The sequence below is a fragment of the Malaclemys terrapin genome, chromosome 24, assembly GCF_027887155.1.
Source record: "Malaclemys terrapin pileata isolate rMalTer1 chromosome 24, rMalTer1.hap1, whole genome shotgun sequence".
NCBI classification, from domain to species: domain Eukaryota; kingdom Metazoa; phylum Chordata; order Testudines; family Emydidae; genus Malaclemys; species Malaclemys terrapin.
The window spans coordinates 16,069,232-16,087,430 of record NC_071528.1 but is presented as its reverse complement, the minus strand read 5'-3'; the positions used below and the strand labels follow the sequence as shown (position 1 = coordinate 16,087,430).

General features: G+C 59.1%; 2 protein-coding genes across 2 annotated transcripts; both read left to right on the top strand.

The window, feature by feature from the left end:
* The first annotated feature begins 445 nt into the window (after positions 1-445).
* Positions 446-4,872, top strand: UBA52 (ubiquitin A-52 residue ribosomal protein fusion product 1). The gene is made up of 5 exons (XM_054013478.1): positions 446-534; positions 1,247-1,368; positions 2,584-2,670; positions 3,829-3,931; positions 4,649-4,872. The coding sequence occupies exons 2-5, from the start codon at positions 1,266-1,268 to the stop codon at positions 4,740-4,742; spliced, it is 387 nt and encodes a 128-aa protein (XP_053869453.1). The 5' UTR covers positions 446-534; positions 1,247-1,265; the 3' UTR covers positions 4,743-4,872.
* Positions 4,873-7,313: 2,441 nt separating this feature from the next.
* On the top strand, positions 7,314-16,576 carry REX1BD (required for excision 1-B domain containing). The gene is made up of 5 exons (XM_054013944.1): positions 7,314-7,418; positions 11,493-11,575; positions 12,922-13,126; positions 13,890-13,978; positions 14,778-16,576. The coding sequence occupies exons 1-5, from the start codon at positions 7,314-7,316 to the stop codon at positions 14,848-14,850; spliced, it is 555 nt and encodes a 184-aa protein (XP_053869919.1). The 3' UTR covers positions 14,851-16,576.
* Positions 16,577-18,199: the final 1,623 nt, after the last annotated feature.

Genomic DNA, 18,199 nt, shown 5'->3' with positions numbered 1-18,199 from the left:
GAAAATAGGAGCAAAACCGGTGAGCTTTGCTGCGCAAAGCAAAGGCTAGATTTTGAGAGCACAGGAGGGGAGCGGGTCAGTGCTTTATGAACCGGCCTTTGCTCCCCATTCACAATATTTGAATAGGGGCCAGTAGCCAGTGTGCGGGACTCTCCCGTCCGCCAGCCCCTGGCGGGCGCTGGGGCAGGGGGCGAGGGGCGTGCCCTCAGCCGCGGGGGGTGTGGCTTGCACACGCGTGTGCGCACACCTAGACGTGCCTGACCCCTCTCCCTCCGCCCCCGCCCAGCTCGGGGCGCCGGACCCGGACTCCGCCCCCCGGGGGGGGGGAACTCTCCTGCGCGGGAGCTGATTGGCGCGGAGCTTGACCGGGGGCGGGGCGCTGGTTATGACGCACGGCACGAGGTGGGCGGGGCAACCATTATCATACTGCGTACGCGGGCGCGTGCAGCGTCTGACGTAGCGTCCGCGTGCGCTGGGCTGCTTCCGGTTCCGGGGGCCCTTTCTTTTCTCTCCAGCGAGGCGGCCGGGCGGCTGGTGAGCGGCGTGGGGCCGGGCCGGGCGGGGGGGGCGCTGTGTGGGGCTGGGGTGTGGGGCGGGTGGGGCCAGGCCGGGGGCGGTGTGTGGGGCTGGAGCCGGGGGAAGCGGCGGATGGGGGGGCAGGAGGAGGGGGGAGCAGGCGGGGGAGGCCGGACGGATGGGGGGGGCGGACGGGCGGGGGGGCAGGAGGAGGGGGGAGCAGGCGGGGGAGGCCGGACGGATGGGGGGGGCGGACGGGCGGGGGGGCAGGAGGAGGCGGGGAGTGGCGGGGGGGGCGGACGGGCGGGGGGGCAGGAGGAGGCGGGGGGGGCGGACGGGCGGGGGGGCAGGAGGAGGCGGGGGGGCAGGAGGAGGGGGGGAGTGGCGGGGGGGGCGGACGGATGGGGGGGCAGGAGGAGGCGGGGGGGGCAGGAGGAGGGGGGAGTGGCGGGGGGGGCGGACGGATGGGGGGGCAGGAGGAGGCGGGGGGGGCAGGAGGAGGGGGGAGTGGCGGGGGGGGCGGACGGATGGGGGGACAGGAGGAGGCGGGGGGGCAGGAGGAGGGGGGGAGTGGCGGGGGGGGCGGACGGATGGGGGGGCAGGAGGAGGCGGGGGGGCAGGACAGACCCCCCCCCCCGGGTGGCCGCGGAGCCCGGGCGGGCGGCGGGGCCGTTGCCTGGCTCGCCACGCGGGGCTGCGGCGGGCGCTGAGCGGCTGTTGGCTCTTGCAGGGGACACGCGCGCGCCGAGATGCAGATCTTCGTGAAAACCCTGACGGGCAAAACCATCACCTTGGAGGTGGAGCCCAGCGACACCATCGAGAATGTCAAGGCCAAGATCCAGGACAAGGAGGGTGAGGGGCTGAAGGAAGCTGGGGCTCGGCTCGAAGGCGGAGGCCGGAGTTGTTAAAGCTGCGGCGGTCACCGCCCTTGGGGGTCCTAATCTCTCCTTGGCAGCTTTATCCTCCAATGGGAGTTGGACACACCCCACTTCTCTAATATGGGGGGCCGGCCCCTGTCTCTTCTGTCTTGATCCTGTCCTCTTTGTCCACCTCTGCTCCCCTGCCATGCACCAGGTCACAGGCGAGGGGACAGCTGGGCCACATTTCAGTGGGTGGCATTGTGAAAATGTTGTAGTCTGTGTTGGAAGTTGCAGTTTTTGTGACAAAATTGTGGCCTGTGACATTTTGACAGCTTTATAAAGAATGGTGCCTGGAGTACCTTCTGTCTGAGCTCTTGGGCTCTGCCCTCCTGAGAAATGGATGGTGGTGGGTCAGCTGAATGATGTTTACCTACCCCTAAAATGCAGCTGCTAAGACATGGTGGTAGTTAAGCACCTGCACAGCATTGCTGTGCAACTGTGTGCCCATGTGGTTCAGAGTGTAGTTGTAGCCATGATGGTCCCAGGACATTGGAGAGGCAAGATGGGTGAGGCAACTTCTGTTGCTCCAATAAAAGATACTGCATCACCCATCTCCTCTCTCTATTTGGTTCGGCTGCAAATTCAAAAAAAAGTCATTTTAATTTGACCCAAAACATGTTTTGAAACTTCTGGTGGAAAAAAGTGTTTGTGTGTTAACCAAAACATTTTTGTTTAACTTTTGAGGAAATTCCAAAACAAAACTGAAATGTTTTACTACTTCATGTAGGAAGTGGCATTTCAGACTCTGGAATTTTTTTCTACCAAAGCAATTTGCCAAAATGACCCAGATTTGTTAATTGTTTTGATTGACCCGAATCTGTGTGTGTGTGTATGTATATATGTGTATATATATATATATATATATATATATATATATATATATATATATATATATATATATATATATATATATATATATTTGGTGAGAAGGTTTTGCATAAAAGTTGTGGAGTTGACACAAGTGCCACCACCCCAGTAGTGCTAATCAAGACCTCCTTATGCTATGCGGCTGTCCTACAGCAGATCACTCCCCTCAGGCCTGTTGCCTCCCTGTCGCATAGTGCCCCATGGGTCATGGTTTGCTCTTCGAATAATCTCAATGTGATGACAAAGGCAATTCAGTATTCCATGCATGGATGTCTTGTAGGTATCCCTCCTGACCAACAGCGTCTGATCTTTGCTGGGAAGCAGCTGGAGGATGGGCGTACCCTCTCAGACTACAACATCCAGAAAGGTATCGTTTGACCGCATATTACCACTGTAAAAGACTTGCGCTCAAGCATGGTTGCTAAACAGTAGCTTAAAGAACCACTAAAGGAAACTCAGCTCTTTCTGCTTGCAGAAGCCATCGCATGGTGTCTTCTACAAGCACTGGGGAATGGTGAAGTGAATTCACATCTCAGAAAAGGATTTTAGGGTCATGGTGGATAACTTATAGAATTACTTTGATACAATGAGGGAGCTAAGAACAAATGGATTTCTTAACTGTGTAAGTAGGGGAATAATGACTGGAAGTAGTGAGGAGTGGTGTGACACAATCAAGTGTTAGTAAGATGGTTATTGGGATACTGTGTCCAGCTCCGGTGTGAACACGGACTGGAAACACTTCAGAAAAGAGCTACAAGAACAAGGCACTGTCTTGGAAAGCCTGCCTTAAAATAAGACTAAACAAGCTCAGTCTATTTAATTTACAAAGGTTAGATTATCTCAGGGTGGTAGAAGTACCCACATGGGGACTAAATTTGATAGCAATGGACTCTAGACAAAGGCATAACAAGATCCAATGAGGCTAGACAAATTCAGACTAGAAATGAGGTGCACATTTTTTAGTGGAGTGTAATTAACCACTGGAGCAAATCATCTAGTGATGTGGATTCTACACCACGTGCAAGTCTTTAAACCAAGATTCGTAAGTCGCTTTACAATGTGCTTCATCTCAGCTGGAAGTTGTGGTCTCGATGCAGGAACTACCTGGTGAAACTGTCTAGCCCATGATGTATACAAAGTCCTTCTAGATCACAATGCGCCCTTCTGGCTTTAAAATCTAAGAATTTGAGGTTTCATGTAAGATGCTGTTGTTGTCTTTTGTGTCTATAGCATATGGACTCTTAGAAATGGCTTTGAAAAAACTGGCTTTGTGTTCTTCCCCACTATCCACAGATGACCTGGGTTTGTGGGTTTAGGCTGGGACACCCGTACGGTGTCCTAAGAACCCTAAGGGAGGCCCAGGTGTCTAAAGAACTGGAGTGCTTGTCCATAAGTAGTCACTTCTTTCTGTGGTGGTAGCACTTGGGACCTGGAGTCCCATGATGCTCATCCCTCTGCAAACGGGGAGTTCCTGTCTCCGTGCCATCTCTGAAATGCTGCTAACTTGGTGTGTTCCTCCTTTCAGAATCCACTCTGCACTTGGTGCTGCGTTTGCGTGGAGGCATCATTGAGCCTTCCCTTCGCCAGCTCGCACAGAAGTACAACTGCGACAAAATGATCTGCCGCAAGTACGTGTCGTCTTACGCAATAGACTCAGCGTTACAGCCTCTGGCAGGGAGTGTAGCCGCTGCCCTCTCTGAGGGTGAACAGCTTTGAGCGGCATCCTTACAGCCTTCTTTGTGCTCTGATGTGTAGTGGGTATCGTCAGGCGATCAGTGTGCTAGGAGGCAGTTGGTAATGGAATCTGTCCTAGAATAGATTGCTGTCTTGGCCTAAAGAGCCCAAGGAGGAGCTGGGCTGAGTAACTAACTGCATTGGGCAACTACAGCAGCATCCTGGCAGCTTTAACACCTTTTACCTCCAGCTAATGCTGTATCAATCTCCTAGCCTCCTAGAGAGGCGCCTGTTCTGGATAGGTCATCTTCCGAGTCACTGGGCTTGGGATGGGTCACCTTGCCCATTCTGCATGGGACAGAGGAGATGCCATTATTCCCATCAAAGATTGGCGGGTGTCCCATTCTCTACTGCCCTGGTAGCTGTTCATAAAAATCCCTTTGCATCATAAGCCCAGGAGGCTAGAACAAATTTACATTTGTCCTTCCTATATAACTTAAACTTCCCTCATTCTCTTCAGCTGCATATTCTTCCCCTGTGCTCGCTGCCTCCACTACGTATGCTAGTGGTGTTTACAGGGGGGTTGACTGGGATCTCGCCATGCGAGGCAGAGCCTCTTGGGAGTTCCCAACCCCCAGAAGAGTTGACTGCTGTTCTTCTGCCTGTTTCAGGTGCTACGCCCGCCTGCACCCTCGTGCTGTTAACTGCCGTAAGAAGAAGTGTGGCCACACCAACAATCTGCGGCCCAAGAAGAAGGTCAAGTAGAGGGAGCTCCCTGTCTTCGGCCCGGGTGGCTACGTGCTGTTGAATTCAAGTCGGGTAGTCAGTCTGCTGCAACGTAGTTTGGTCCTGCATGAGGCAGGGGTGTGTTGAATAAATCGACTTCCAGTGCTCAGCCACGTGTCTGCCATTTATCCTCTGCCCTCTCACCTGCACCGTTGCTTTCACATACTTAATGCTGTTCAGAACAATGCACATGATCTCTGCATATCCTGTAAAATGTGTTCACTGCATGTCTTTTCAACATGAAATACAGGGCTTGATTCAGACACTTCTCTGCCATTCTTAAACTTGCCTGATCCATTCTTGGCTTCCTGCAGTAGCAGAGATCCTGTTCCTCTGAACACGTATGGCAGATGGATTAAGGAATTCAGAGTGCAGTGTCTGCCTAGCAAACATTCCTGTACAGTAGAAACAGAATTCAGTAGCAAGTCCATGCTAACAGATGGACTATCACTTGCTAAAAGCACCTCTCAGATTCAAGGTGACACCTATTTTCTTGTTGGTTTAAAGGGAATAGCCTCTAGGAGTAGGCTGAAGATTTGTGGCTAGTTTACACCATCCTACAGTGGCAATCAGGATCGCACCAAAACCTGTTCTGGGGGAGGGGGAACTAGACAGCACATGGGAGATCTCAGACCCCTGTGGTTGGAATAAAAGCCCAGCAGCAGTGAGGCTGCAGCTACAAGTGCTGGGAAGACAGCTTGTTTCTCAGCTCCGCCCGGAAAGGACCATGTCAGTTGGGAAGAGGGGAAATGCCTTTTCCCCTACCAACGTAACTCACGTGACAGGTAAGAGGGGGCAGGAGAGAGTTAGCCTCTTCCCTTGTGTTCTGTCTGAGCGACTGCCTCTTGCAGTAGATAGATCCTGGTGCCACACTGAAAAGGCAAACTACATGGCAGAGTGACAGAGAGCAGTGCGTGGTGCCATCCTAGTGAGCTGAAAGCCTGGACAATCTATTTGGGAATTGTTCGCTCCAATCCAGCACAAGCTCTTGCTCAGAGGTACCAGTGCTTGTCTGGTGGCTGGAGTTTGATTTGAGCTTGACCCTAAATCAGCTTGACCTTTGATTTGAGCTTGACCCTTGTAAGGAATGGGGTTTACTAGCCCCTTGTGTTCTGACATGGGGCTTTTACTCAAACACAAAGATGAGGGGCATTTTCTGGTAGGAAATGCAGGTGGAAGGTTCCAGGTTTAGCTCTGCCAATGCACTTCATGCCTGGCCTGTGATCTTGTAGAAGAGAAGAAACACCATGAGAGCCCCCTGCTTCATGGCCACCTTTCACCTCATTCAGGATTTGAACTCGGCTAGTGCACAGTACAGCTCTGAGGGAAACAGTATTCCAGTTCCTAGCTCAGGAAACGGAGTCATGGAGCTGAGTGAGTCTCCGGTGCCAGAGCCCAAAAGAGCAGGTGTTGTAGACACCTTGTTCTAAGGGAGGAAATATTTTACCTCTGCTCTGGGACCTTTCTACGGGCCTTCAACATCAGCTTGCCTGATCTTTAGCCCAGCAAAGTGCATCAAGACTCCACTGCAGGGGGTTGCCCTCTGGCTCAGGTGACTGGGAATGGCAGCATAGGCTTGGGAACAAGATGGGGTTCGGAAATGGGAAACCTAGTCCTGGGTCTGCCATTGGTGTCTCCCTTGGCTGAGTCCACCTGTAAGAGGGGGATGATACTGACCCCCAAGCTCCCAGGGCTCTAGTGAGAGCTAATTACCTGCAAATGTGAGTTCTGTGGCATGGGGATGGCCTTGGTCTGTTCCTGCCATACCTGCTCTGTGCGTGTCGAGGTGTGACAGCAATACAAATACTGACCTAGCTCAGGGGTTTTCAACCTTTTCCTTTCTGTGCCCCCCGCTATAAAAACTCCACGGCCGCCTGTGTATCAACAATGGCCTAGAAAAACCCGGGCTGGCCTGGGCAGACTGCAAGTAGGGCAACAGCCACAGGGGGCTTAGTGAAGCCAGAGGTGGCGAGCTGTATGGGCCTGGGGTGCCCGGGCTCCAGGAATATTCAGGGCCCGGCTCCACCAATGTTCGGAGCCGGGTCTCTGCCCCAGCCCCACCTGCACTGCCCATGGAGTGTCTCCTGGCCCCACTTGCCGCCCCGGGCGATTTAAAAGGGCCCAGAGGCCCCCAGCCACCCTCGCCACCCCTGGCAGTGCCACGGGGTTCAGGCGTCTTCCTGCCCAGCCTCGCTCCCTACGGCCCCGGGCAGGGGGGTGTCTCTGCGCGCTGGCCCCGGGCAGGGGGGTGTCTCCGTGCGCTGGCCCCGGGCAGGGGGGTGTCTCTGCGCGCTGGCCCCGGGCAGGGGGGTGTCTCCGTGCGCTGCCCCCGCCCCAAGCGCCAACTCTGGGCACCACCAGCAATGATACCACCCGCCCCCCCCCCGTGAAGCTCCATTGCTCAGGCTTCGGCTTCAGCCCCCAGGGTGGGGCTCAGGCCCCCGGGCTTGGCCCCACGTGTCTAATGCTGGCCCTGCAGGGGACCCCTGAACCCTGTACCGGGCTGTACGCAGCAACTCAGGCCCGCTCCCCCCCCACCCCCGGGCGGTCATGAGGCTGCCAGGCCTGCAGGCGGCAGCCGCCTCCCCCGGCCCGTCCGCCCGCCCGCCCGTCTCCGCGGCTGCAGCGCCCGGCCCGGGGGAGCCTCCTGCAATGGTGAGCGCGGCTTTCCCGGGGGGGCCGGGCCGGGCCGGGCCGGGAGCACGTGCCGGGGCTGGGGGGACCCGGCCGGGCCCGGGCCGAGCCGCTTTCCCCGGGGGGGCCCAGCTGCTGCGGCCCCGCTTTGGGCTCGTGCACGCGGCAGAGGCTGCACATCCCCTGGGAGCTCGGGGGGGGGGGGGCTGGTTTCTGGTTTCTGCCCCTGGCCGGGCTGGGGTCGCAGCGCCCCCCCCCCCCCCCGCACACACCCAGGATCCCGGGCTCGCCTTAGCGCTCCTGGGGCTGAGACTGCTCCCATCCCACCCCCGCTTTGTGGGTCTGGGCTGCAGGGAGGGGGCAGGGGTCCTGGGGGGCTGCAGGGAGGGGGCAGGAGGGCTGGGCCGGGGTCCTGGGGGGCTGCAGGGAGGGGGCAGGAGGGCTGGGCCGGGGTCCTGGGGGGCTGCAGGAAGGGGGCAGGAGGGCTGGGCCGGGGTCCTGGGGGGCTACAAGAAGGGGGCAGGAGGGCTGGGCAGGGGTCCTGGGGGACTGCAGGGAGGGGGCAGGAGGGCTCAGGAATGCCAGCCCAGTTAAGGGGTTGTACGGATAGAAATGGCCCTGTGTTGACAGTCAAAAGCTGCAGGATGCACCCGGTCAACCTGGCCGGTCTTCATTTTTCTGCCACCATTTGCCATCGGTTGGGTCTGTTGTGACATAGGATCTTTATTGAGCCGACCTGTCTTAACCCTTCCCCCTCCCACTGGTTCATTTAGGCCAGGGATAAAGTTTCAAAGGGAGTAAATACAAAAATAAGATTCTTAAAAAATGAGCAAGCAAACTTGTTTTTCCCTCATAATTCACGGTCTCAGCAGAGCTGGCATCTTTGTGATGCGAGTTGGTGCTTTGTGACTGCGACTCAGAGCTGCAAAATCCCGGGTGGAAGCTCAGTTTCCCCCAGCAGCCCTCCTTGAAATAAAATTGAGACGAGGGACAAAACAGGAAATACTTTCCTTACAAACACAGGGTCCCTGTGGGACTCCCTGCCACAAAATCGCACTGGGACCAAGAGTTTAGCAGGAGTGAGAAAAGGGATTAGGCCTGAATGTGGGTAACCAGATCTGTGCTCATCTCCTACTCCTGGGGGAGTTCTGTGCTGAAACGTTAAAATTCTGCACACAATATTTTAAAAATTCTGCAAAATTCTGCATATTTTATTTGTTAAAATAATGCAATTATTAACAGATAATTTATTTAAACTATAGTACAATGGATGGAGACTGGGAGTGGGGGGCACTGGAGGAAATCCCCAACCCTCCTCTGTCTAATAGTAATGTAGCTAGTATTGACCCTTTACTTCTAGTTATTAGTCAGAAAATATATGCAGCCATATGCTCAGTGTTACATCATAGGCAACTGAAGACCAAGCAAGGGCTGGGGACTCAGTCACAATTTATACTGGCTACTGCCCATCTCCAGACAGGTCAGCAGCAAACAGTTCATGGAGCACATTTTGATATGAAATTTTTTCAGACCAAAAATTTAGACTAGTTCTAATCACTAAAGCGCCATAATCATTTCTAAGGTCATCCTGTCCTTTACAATCACTCTGGCCATGTAAAGGAGCCTTAACATTTTTTACACCTGTTTTATACTCCTGGGGGAATTCACTAATAATGGGAACAATTCACTACGCAGGCAGGCTGCTACCTTCTGCTCTGCCCAAGGCACAGCGCCTGCCCCACACTTACCTCGTCAGAAACATCCCAAAGCCCTGCCCCTCCTCTCCGAGCGTGCCGCAATAGTGAGTGAGCACTGAGAGGGACAGAGTGTTTCTCTCTCTCTCTCTCTCTCTCTCACACGCATGACTGCCCAGCCCCCTCGCCCCAGTGGTGATTTACATCTCTACTGGCTGCTCTGAGCACCCAAAGCAACCTGCCTGTGCTGCTGGGGAGGGATGCGTGACTGCTCTTGCAGCTTCCCTGTCAGAAGTCATTTTTCTGTGGGGAAGCAAAGAAATCTGCGGGGGCCATGAATTCTGCACATGCGCAGTAATGCAGAATTCCCCCAGGAGCAATCTCCATGTGAGTAGAGAACATGAATAGCTAGCGCTAGAATAGTAACTATTAGAAAACAAACCCTCATGCTACAGGGCGCAAGCCAACCTATGACCACTGGGGTCAGGAGGGATCAGGTCATCCTGTCTCTGCCTGCTGTTCCTTCCTCTGATGCTGCTGGGGCTGGCCCTGAGGAGAGGAATCTGACCTAGAGAGGCCGCTCCAGCCTGGTGATCCCAGGAAGATGCCACAGTCAGTGCCTGCTGCCACCCTCTCAGGTGTGCGCCCTCTAATGCCCTGTAGAGCTTGGGCAATGGCACACTGGGTGTGGTTTGAGCTCCTTGTGGGCAGTGCATGGAGGATCGTTAGGTCGAAATTTACCGTCCCCTTTAATTGGGTGGGATACCGCAAGCTAAAAACTCCAGCCGGACAGCGTGTTGCTAAGACAGCGCTCCCTCCCGCTCACTCTCTGCCTCCCCCCAGCCCTCGCCCCATTTGGAAGCAGAGGCGTTAGGGAGCGGAAGGCGCTTTGCTAAGCCCTGGCTCGGAAAGTGCTGGAATTGTGCTTTGGAGACTTGTCAAACACACAACCCGCTCGGAAGGTCGCGAGGTCGCGGCGCTGGCTGCAGACGGCGGGGCGGGGGCTCCCGCAGTGCTGGGTGAGATGGTGTGAAACCTCCATCGCCCGGTGAGGGGCTGCCCAGCCCTGGGTGCTCACAGGTGGCTGGGCGGTGCTCGTGGGAGTCCTGGGCGAGGCTGGAGCAGAGCCTCCTGGCTTGGTGCTGGGGGCCAAGGAGTCGCTCAAAGGCGATGGGGCTTGGAACCGGAGAGGCTGGCCGGGGGCTTTGCCAACAGGAAAGAGCCTCTGGAGCTGCCAAGTTAGAAAACGCAGCTGTTGTGTGGGGGGCTGGAGGCCTTGCCGTGCACTAGACCCCAGCACGGTGAGAGCTCTGGGGAGGCTCCACGCACGCACTCAGGGCCTGCGGCTGCTCCGCAGCTCGGAACAGGCCCATGGAAAGAGGCTTCGGGGAGCCCGTGGAACCTTCTTCTGGAGAGCGAGAGAAACCGGATCCCGCAGCTGCGGCAGCGAGGACTCTGGCCCCAGAACAGCTGACCTTGAGGCCGTGCACTCCTCACCGGGCTCCCCACCCCAGCCTCCCTCTGAGGAGCAGTTGCAGCCCCCTGCCCCTCTGCCTCGGGCTTGGCATCTGAGAACCCACAATGGTGGGCCGGAGTGGTGGGGAAGTGGGAGTGCATGCAGGGGGGTGGCCATGGCCACATGTTGGTCCCTGGTTCGAATCCAGCCCCAGGTTAGAGGGGATGGGGTGCCACCTGGTACTGGGGAGCCCTGGGGTGCTTTCATCTCCATGGCCCTGGCTCCAGCCCATCCTTCGGTGGGCCCCATGATGAGGACCTGCTGGGTCAGAGCATGAAATATTGAGACATTCCTCACTACAGCCCTGGGTTCCAGCTTATCCCTGTTTTGGGGCGACTCGATGGTCACAGGGTTAGGAACCCCTAACTCAACAGGGTGGGGAGCCTGTCGCCAGCTCCAATCTGGGCTCATTCGGGGGGGACTGACCGGCTTGGAGGTTGTGGAATAGGACATGGGGCCTTTCCCATCCAGCCCCAGGGCAGGGGACTGGCTGGCTCAGGCAAGGAAATGGGACACGGGGCCTTTCCCTTTCTGGGGCATGGCTCTGATCCGTCCCAGGGCGGGAGACTGACTGGGTTGGGGGGCCGGGAATGGGGCACGGGGCCTTCTCCACATGGGAACCCCAGGGAAGCCCCAGGACGGCAGCTGTCACATTGTGGCTGGGGTTAGTGCCGCAGTCCCTGGGTGGGGAGCCCCGCAGGGCGGAGGAGGAGGTGTCCCATCACCATACAGTGCCCTCCTGGGGCTGGTCGAGTGGTGGAGGGGCTAGTTGGGGGGGGGATGCACCAGGGCCTGTCTCGCTGGTTCAGAGCCATCCGGGAGCCTGTTGCCCCAGGGCCGGCGACACCCTGAATCTCACACTGTCCCTTTGTCTCCTGCTGGCAGACGGACGACGCCGTGAAGCTGCTGCTGCGCCGCTTTTACACCCTGCAGGGGGAGCGGGTGGAAGCCTATCGGCTCTTTGAGGAGTAAGTGACCCCAAGGCCAGGGGATCACTGGCGGCTGTGGGCTCTGGCCCTGGCTCCCTCACATGCCAGATCCCATCCTGTCCTCTGCCCCGGTCGCTCTTAGGGGGATCCACACCCTGGCGTATAAGGGCAGGCTCAGCCCTGGGGCTGGGCGGGACTCCGGGGTCTCAGCCCGCGTGCAGTGTGTATTTGGGTGCAGACTCTGCCCTGGCAGACAACGCAGCCCCAAGCCGGCTCGGGGTGGGAGGCAGCACCCTGCAGGGACTTGTCCTTCCAGCCCCAAAAACGAGTGAGGCCAACTCCTGCCAAACAGGGACTTTCAAGCAGATTCTTCCCGCTGCTGGCCCGCCCTGGCCGCTCCCCTTATTCCCAGGCAAACAGGTGGGAGGGGGCGGGGTCACTCCACCTGGAGGCCCTATCCTGGCCCCTCTGCCTGATGCTTCCCGCTGCCCTCTGCAGCCTTCTTCCCCTCCCCCCTGTGGCCCAGGGGCATTGGAGGGATTCCTGGTGGGGAATGAAGCAGGAGAGGAAAACGGGGCCGTTCCCCTGCCCCATTGACCTTAAACCCCCCAGCTCCGGCTGAAGTGCGTGCTGGCGCTGGGCCCAGTCCTCCCTTGCTCCGGTGCTTTGTGCCCAGTCTGTAATGTTCGGGCCTCCCCGCCCGGCTGGCAAAGGATCCCAGGAAGCAGCAGCTCCCGCTTGCTGCCCTGGGCCTGGGCCTGGCCCCTGCGGGCTGGTATCCGGCTGGCCAGGGGGACCCGGCAAACCAGACACCTGTAGCCCATTTCAGCAACGGCTGGGAGATGATTTACTCGTCCGGATCCTGGCCCTGGATTGTAACAAACAAACCAGCCCCAAGCCAGGCCAGCGGAGGTTAAGCTGTTGGGCCTGGTAATAACCCTCAGTAATGAGCACTGGCAGCCAGCGGAGGGACTAGCTGCTAATTCAATAATATAGTGGAAAGGCTGAAGAGGAAAATACCTGAGCCGCTGACTGCAGGGGTCATGCAGAGGGTAGGGAGAGGGGCCGTGCGCCTCTCTGCGGCACCGAGCTGAGAGCAAAGGCTTTGGGGCTACGAGTCCCTGCCTGCAATTTGCTGCGCCTGGAAGTTATTACTGTAAAACCCACAGACAGGCCTCCATTACGCCAGGTGCTGCACAGAGAGCCAGGGAGAGACTGTTCCTGCCCCAGGGAGCATCATTACCCCATTGAAGGGCTGAGGCCCAGTGGCCCACACAGTCAGTGGCAGAGCTGGGATTTGAACCCAGGTCTCCTGAGGCCCAGTCCGAGGCAGTCTCGCGGGGCTCATTCATGTCAGGTGACCTGTTGCTTTGTCTGGCTCGCAGGGGCCACCGGGCATATCTGAGCAGTGGGCCGCACTACGACTTCCTCCGCTACCGGCAGCTGGTGCATGAGATCACACTGGCCTTCAGCGGCATCTCCCGGGAGATCCTGCAGATCAAGGAGCAGCTCCAGGCGGAGCACGGGCGGCCAGAACTCGCCCAGCACCTGTCCAGGGTCCAGCAGAAGGAGAAGGAGAAGCTAGAGCTGGTGAGAGGCCCCTGTCTCCTCCCCTTTGCGCTGGGGCCTTGATTTACTCACAGAGCAGGTGCAGTGCCAGCCTAGGATCCCCGCCCCCATCCTGTAGGGCCCCTCCTCCCCCATGCGCCATCCAGTCTTCAGAGCTCCATCAGGCAAAGGGGGCTGCTGGTGCCAGCAGTGGGGTGGAGTTGTACCGTGGACGCTGCTTCCTAGGGACTGGGTTCAGCCCTAGCAAACTCGTCTCATGCAGCACCCCCCAGCCGCGAAAGGGCAGGAGCTTGCACTCCTGGTTACGCTGGGCTAGTATTGTGTGTGAGGGTGAGGCCCCAGCCGAGATCAGGGCCTGGTCATGTGGGGCACTGCACAGCCCCAGACCCTGCCCCAAAGAGCTGGCAGGCTGAACTGACGAAGCGGGGGGAGCAGTCGTCTCCCCATGGCCATGCGGTAGGTCGGTGGCGTTGCTGCTCAGAGCCCTGGGGCCCAGCCACGGGGTCACACTGCCCCAGCTGCAGCCTCTGCTCGATTGGGCAGCGGAGCATTCGGCGTGAGCCTCTGCTCCTGTCCCTCTCCTGTGCTGGGGGGGCCTTTGGTACAAGGAATCGAGGGGTGGGGGCCGGGGCGTGGTGGGATCACTCTGAGCCTGAACCGCCCTGGAGCCATGTGGCTTTGGTGTTATTAATATGTGCAGCGGCCTGGGGCGCCCAGCCGGGTGCCTCTCTGTGGGTGGGGTCGGTGTCTCCTCCCTTGACTCCGCCTGCCCTCCCCCTTGCAGACGGCCCAGCTGCAGCTCGCCAGGCAGAACGTGCAGGACCAGCCCTGCGTGCCGGCCCACCAGCAGGAGGTGCAAGAGCTGAAATACAAGTAGGTGCCCTGGGGAGCTGGGCGCAGCAACACCACCCCATTGCCGCCCACGGCTCTCTGAATGCCGCATGCTTTTGAGCCCTATGGTGGGGGGGGGTATCGCCTCTCAGCATAGGGGCCAGCGGGAGCCCCCCCATGAAGCCAGGCAGGCACAGCTCCAGCTGAGTGTGTGGCACGATGGGGGGTGAGGGCTGGGGGTCCCCCTGTACACACTCCCTGGGCACCAGGGTCCTGGGTTCGAGGGGGCAGGGTGTGGAACTGCTCTGGCTAAGGCTGGACCTGGGCTAGCTCAGCGCCCGGCAGCCTTTGGGGAAGGAGCAGGGGGGAGGCGCGCCGGCTGTTTATTTCTGTAGCGTTTTGCATCTCGGACCCTCCAGGCTGGGGGGCGATGGACGTGACCGTCCGGGAGGAGTGGGGGGAGTGTGAGCTCGGGGATGGGATCCGCCAAGGGGGCGGTGGAGCGGGCTGGACTTGGCATGTGCTGCGCCAGGCCCTGGCAGCTCCTTTATCATCGCCTTTCTTCAAGGCTGGGGCTGGAGGAAGGGCGCGGGGGGGATGAAAGCGCCTTCCCCAACCCCTCGGCCCCCTCTCCTTAACCAGGGCTGAAGGAGACCCAGATGGTGCCTTCAAAAGCTCTCTTGTTTGTCGGCCCTCCGGATTGTTTAGCGCTGCCGCATGGCTTTGGTGCCGATCAGCCTCTCCCCGGCCGAGTGTTTCATAAACAGCGCCGGGAACGCGAGGCGGCCCAGATAATATGCTCCATATGGCCTTTATTTATAGTTTCCATCCGCTCTCCTAGGCTAATTAAAACCATTGAGGCAATCAGCGAAATTCTCCAGGACCTCAAGTACGATTCGGAAGAAGCCGAGTGATGGGTCTCCCCGTGGGAATGGCCGGAGGAGGCGGGAAGCGCTGGAGGGGGCCAGCTGGGTGGAGCGCTGGGCTGCACTGCGGGGCTCTTGCTCACGTCGGGGTCTCGCTCCCCATGGCGGGATCCTCTCCCCAGCAAACCCCTGCGAGAGACACGTCCAGGGCCCTCTCTGCCAGGCGGGTAGCGGCCTTTGCAACGGAGGAGCAGCTCGACGCTGGGCTGTCCCAGCACAGGGGCAGGTTTGCTAAAGGGCTCCACAGCCAGCAGCTCCCAGTGGGAACAATAGGGAACCCCCCTCCCGTGCTGAGTGCAATGGAGAACCCCCCACTGAGAGCATCGGGGCTGAGCTCCTTTGACAAGCTTTCCCCCAGCGTCCAGTTCGGTGCTGAGCTCCTTTGACAAGCTTTCCCCTAGCGTCCAGTTCGGTGCTGAGCTCCCTTGACAAGCTTTCCCCAGCGTCCAGTTCGGTGCTGAGCTCCTTTGACAAGCTTTCCCCTAGCGTCCAGTTCGGTGCTGAGCTCCCTTGACAAGCTTTCCCTAGCGTCCAGTTCGGTGCTGAGCTCCTTTGACAAGCTTTCCCCTAGCGTCCAGTTCGGTGCTGAGCTCCTTTGACAAGCTTTCCCCTAGCGTCCAGTTCGGTGCTGAGCTCCTTTGACAAGCTTTCCCCTAGCGTCCAGTTCGGTGCTGAGCTCCCTTGACAAGCTTTCCCCTAGCGTCCAGTTCGGTGCTGAGCTCCTTTGACAAGCTTTCCCCAGCGTCCAGTTCGGTGCTGAGCTCCTTTGACAAGCTTTCCCTAGCGTCCAGTTCGGTGCTGAGCTCCTTTGACAAGCTTTCCCCAGCGTCCAGTTCGGTGCTGAGCTCCCTTGACAAGCTTTCCCCAGCGTCCAGTTCGGTGCTGAGCTCCCTTGACAAGCTTTCCCCTAGCGTCCAGTTCGGTGCTGAGCTCCCTTGACAAGCTTTCCCCCAGCGTCCAGTTCGGTGCTGAGCTCCTTTGACAAGCTTTCCCCAGCGTCCAGTTCGGTGCTGAGCTCCCTTGACAAGCTTTCCCCAGCGTCCAGTTCGGTGCTGAGCTCCCTTGACAAGCTTTCCCCTAGCGTCCAGTTCGGTGCTGAGCTCCCTTGACAAGCTTTCCCCAGCGTCCAGTTCGGTGCTGAGCTCCCTTGACAAGCTTTCCCCTAGCGTCCAGTTCGGTGCTGAGCTCCCTTGACAAGCTTTCCCCTAGCGTCCAGTTCGGTGCTGAGCTCCTTTGACAAGCTTTCCCCAGCGTCCAGTTCGGTGCTGAGCTCCCTTGACAAGCTTTCCCCAGCGTCCAGTTCGGTGCCGGGTGGGGGCCCTCGAGCCCATCGGGCAGCCGAGACATGTCGCTGTCTGTCCAGCAGGGCTGAACGCCCCCTCCCCCCAGGCCCCTTCCCCTGCAGAGCCAGGGGCCCTTTGAGTGCAGACAGAGCCAAACCTGCAGATTTGGGGAGGGATCTTCCAAGTGCCAAGGTGGCTGTGGGGGGTTTCCATGCTCCTAAATCCTCTGGGTGCTTGGGAACCCCCCGCCCCCTCCCCGGTGCAGCAAAGTGTTTTAACCACGGCCTGCGACCTCTTTCAAGGCAGTTCGTTTTAAGAATGAAGCAAAGAACTCTGGCGCTATGAAGGCAGGGAACGTTCTGCAGCGCGGTCTTGTGCTCGCTGACTGGGGTGGCGGCGCTGGTTTGTGGCTCAATAAAAGGCAGGCTGGAGCTCAGAGTCCTGTCGCTGTCTCCTTCGCTCAGTGAGATGCCACAGGTGCTGCTGCCAGCCCAGGCTGGTGGTGCCAGGGGCTGCCCATCACCGTGCCCTGGAGGGCCAGGCTGAATGGTGAGAGCGTCCCCTTTCGTACCCAAGCCCCTGGGGCACTCTGGCCACTGGCTGCTCTGGGAACTTAGATTGTCTCCCTATGGACCTTCCCACAAGCACGGCGCCGGGCACCCCACAGCCCTGCCCACCTCACTGCTGCCTGGCCTCTGCAGTGTGCCCGGGAACGGGCGAGGGGCACCTGCCCCATGCCCCAGCCAGCTGGTCACATGCTGGGCCAGAGGCAAAGACAAGGTGGGCCGGGCCTCTGCCAGTTCCTCCACAAACTCAGTCCTGACCTGCAGGCCCCCCCCACCCCCCCGCATTCCAGCCCTGGGCTCCCCCCACTCTGCCGAGGCCCCTTGTCATAGGGGAGGTGAGGCGAGGCGCAGTCCAGGCGTGTGACCGGTGAGTCATGCGATCCAGCCAGGCCCTGGGGAAGATGTGCCCTTTGGGTGGAGCAGAGGAAGGCGCCTCCTGGAGCCCTGAGACCCCAGGGTGGGGGCAGCCCAGTGAGGGCGTGACCTGGGCTCCAGTGGGGAGGCCTCGGGGGGAGCTGTGGCGGGGAAGGCTTTTCGCTTTCTTTGTGGCCAGCCTGGAGGGGTAGGGCTCGGGGAGCAGCCCCGGGAGGAGGGCGGTGGCGTCTCAGCCAGGAGGGAGGGGTTGTGTCTGCAGAGACCCTGGCAGCCATGTGTAACGCCTTGGTCAGCTGGACCCCAGACAGGGCAGCATCCTCTCGTTACTGGGAGAGCCAGGAGGGACATGGGGCTGGGGTGTGTGCAGGGCCGCCCCACGCCAGGAGAAGGGGTGCAGCGGAGCTGGTGTCCCCACTACCCCTCAGGCCTGACCTCCAGCCCTCCTGCTAACCTGCCCTGAGCTCTGCTGCCAGGGCCGGCTCCAGGCACCAGCTTACCAAGCAGGTGCTTGGGACGGCCACTTCGGAGAGGGGCAGCACGTCCAGCTGTTCGGCGGCAATTCGGTGGACGGTCCCTCACTCCCGCTCGGAGCAAAGGACCTCCCGCCGAATTGCCGCCGCAGATCACGATCGCGGCTTTTTTGTTTTTGTTTGTTTGTTTGTTTGGCTGCTTGGGGCGGCCAAAACCCTGGAGCTGGCCCTGTCTGCTACTGCCCCTCAAGCACACACAGCTCTGCTCACGTGCAACGCACGGCTCCCTTCAGGCAGCTCCGCCAGGGCACCTGAGGGCCGGCCTGAGCCCAGCACCTCTTCGCTCGGGCCTGCACCAGTGCTGGGCGTTCCGTGCAGCACCTTGTCACACCTCCCCTGGGAGCGGAGCTGGAGCAGGAACCCCAGCCAGGCTGCAGCGGGAGGAGTCACGCCCGGCCGGGCACGGGCACGGGGCTGAGGGGTGTGTAGTTGGCCAGGCCGTGCTGCGTATCACCCTCAGGCCCGGGCTGCGTATCACCCTCAGGCCCGCGCTGCGTATCACCCTCAGGCCCGGGCTGCGTATCACCCTCAGGCCGTGCTGCGTATCACCCTCAGGCCCGGGCTGCGTATCACCCTCAGGCCC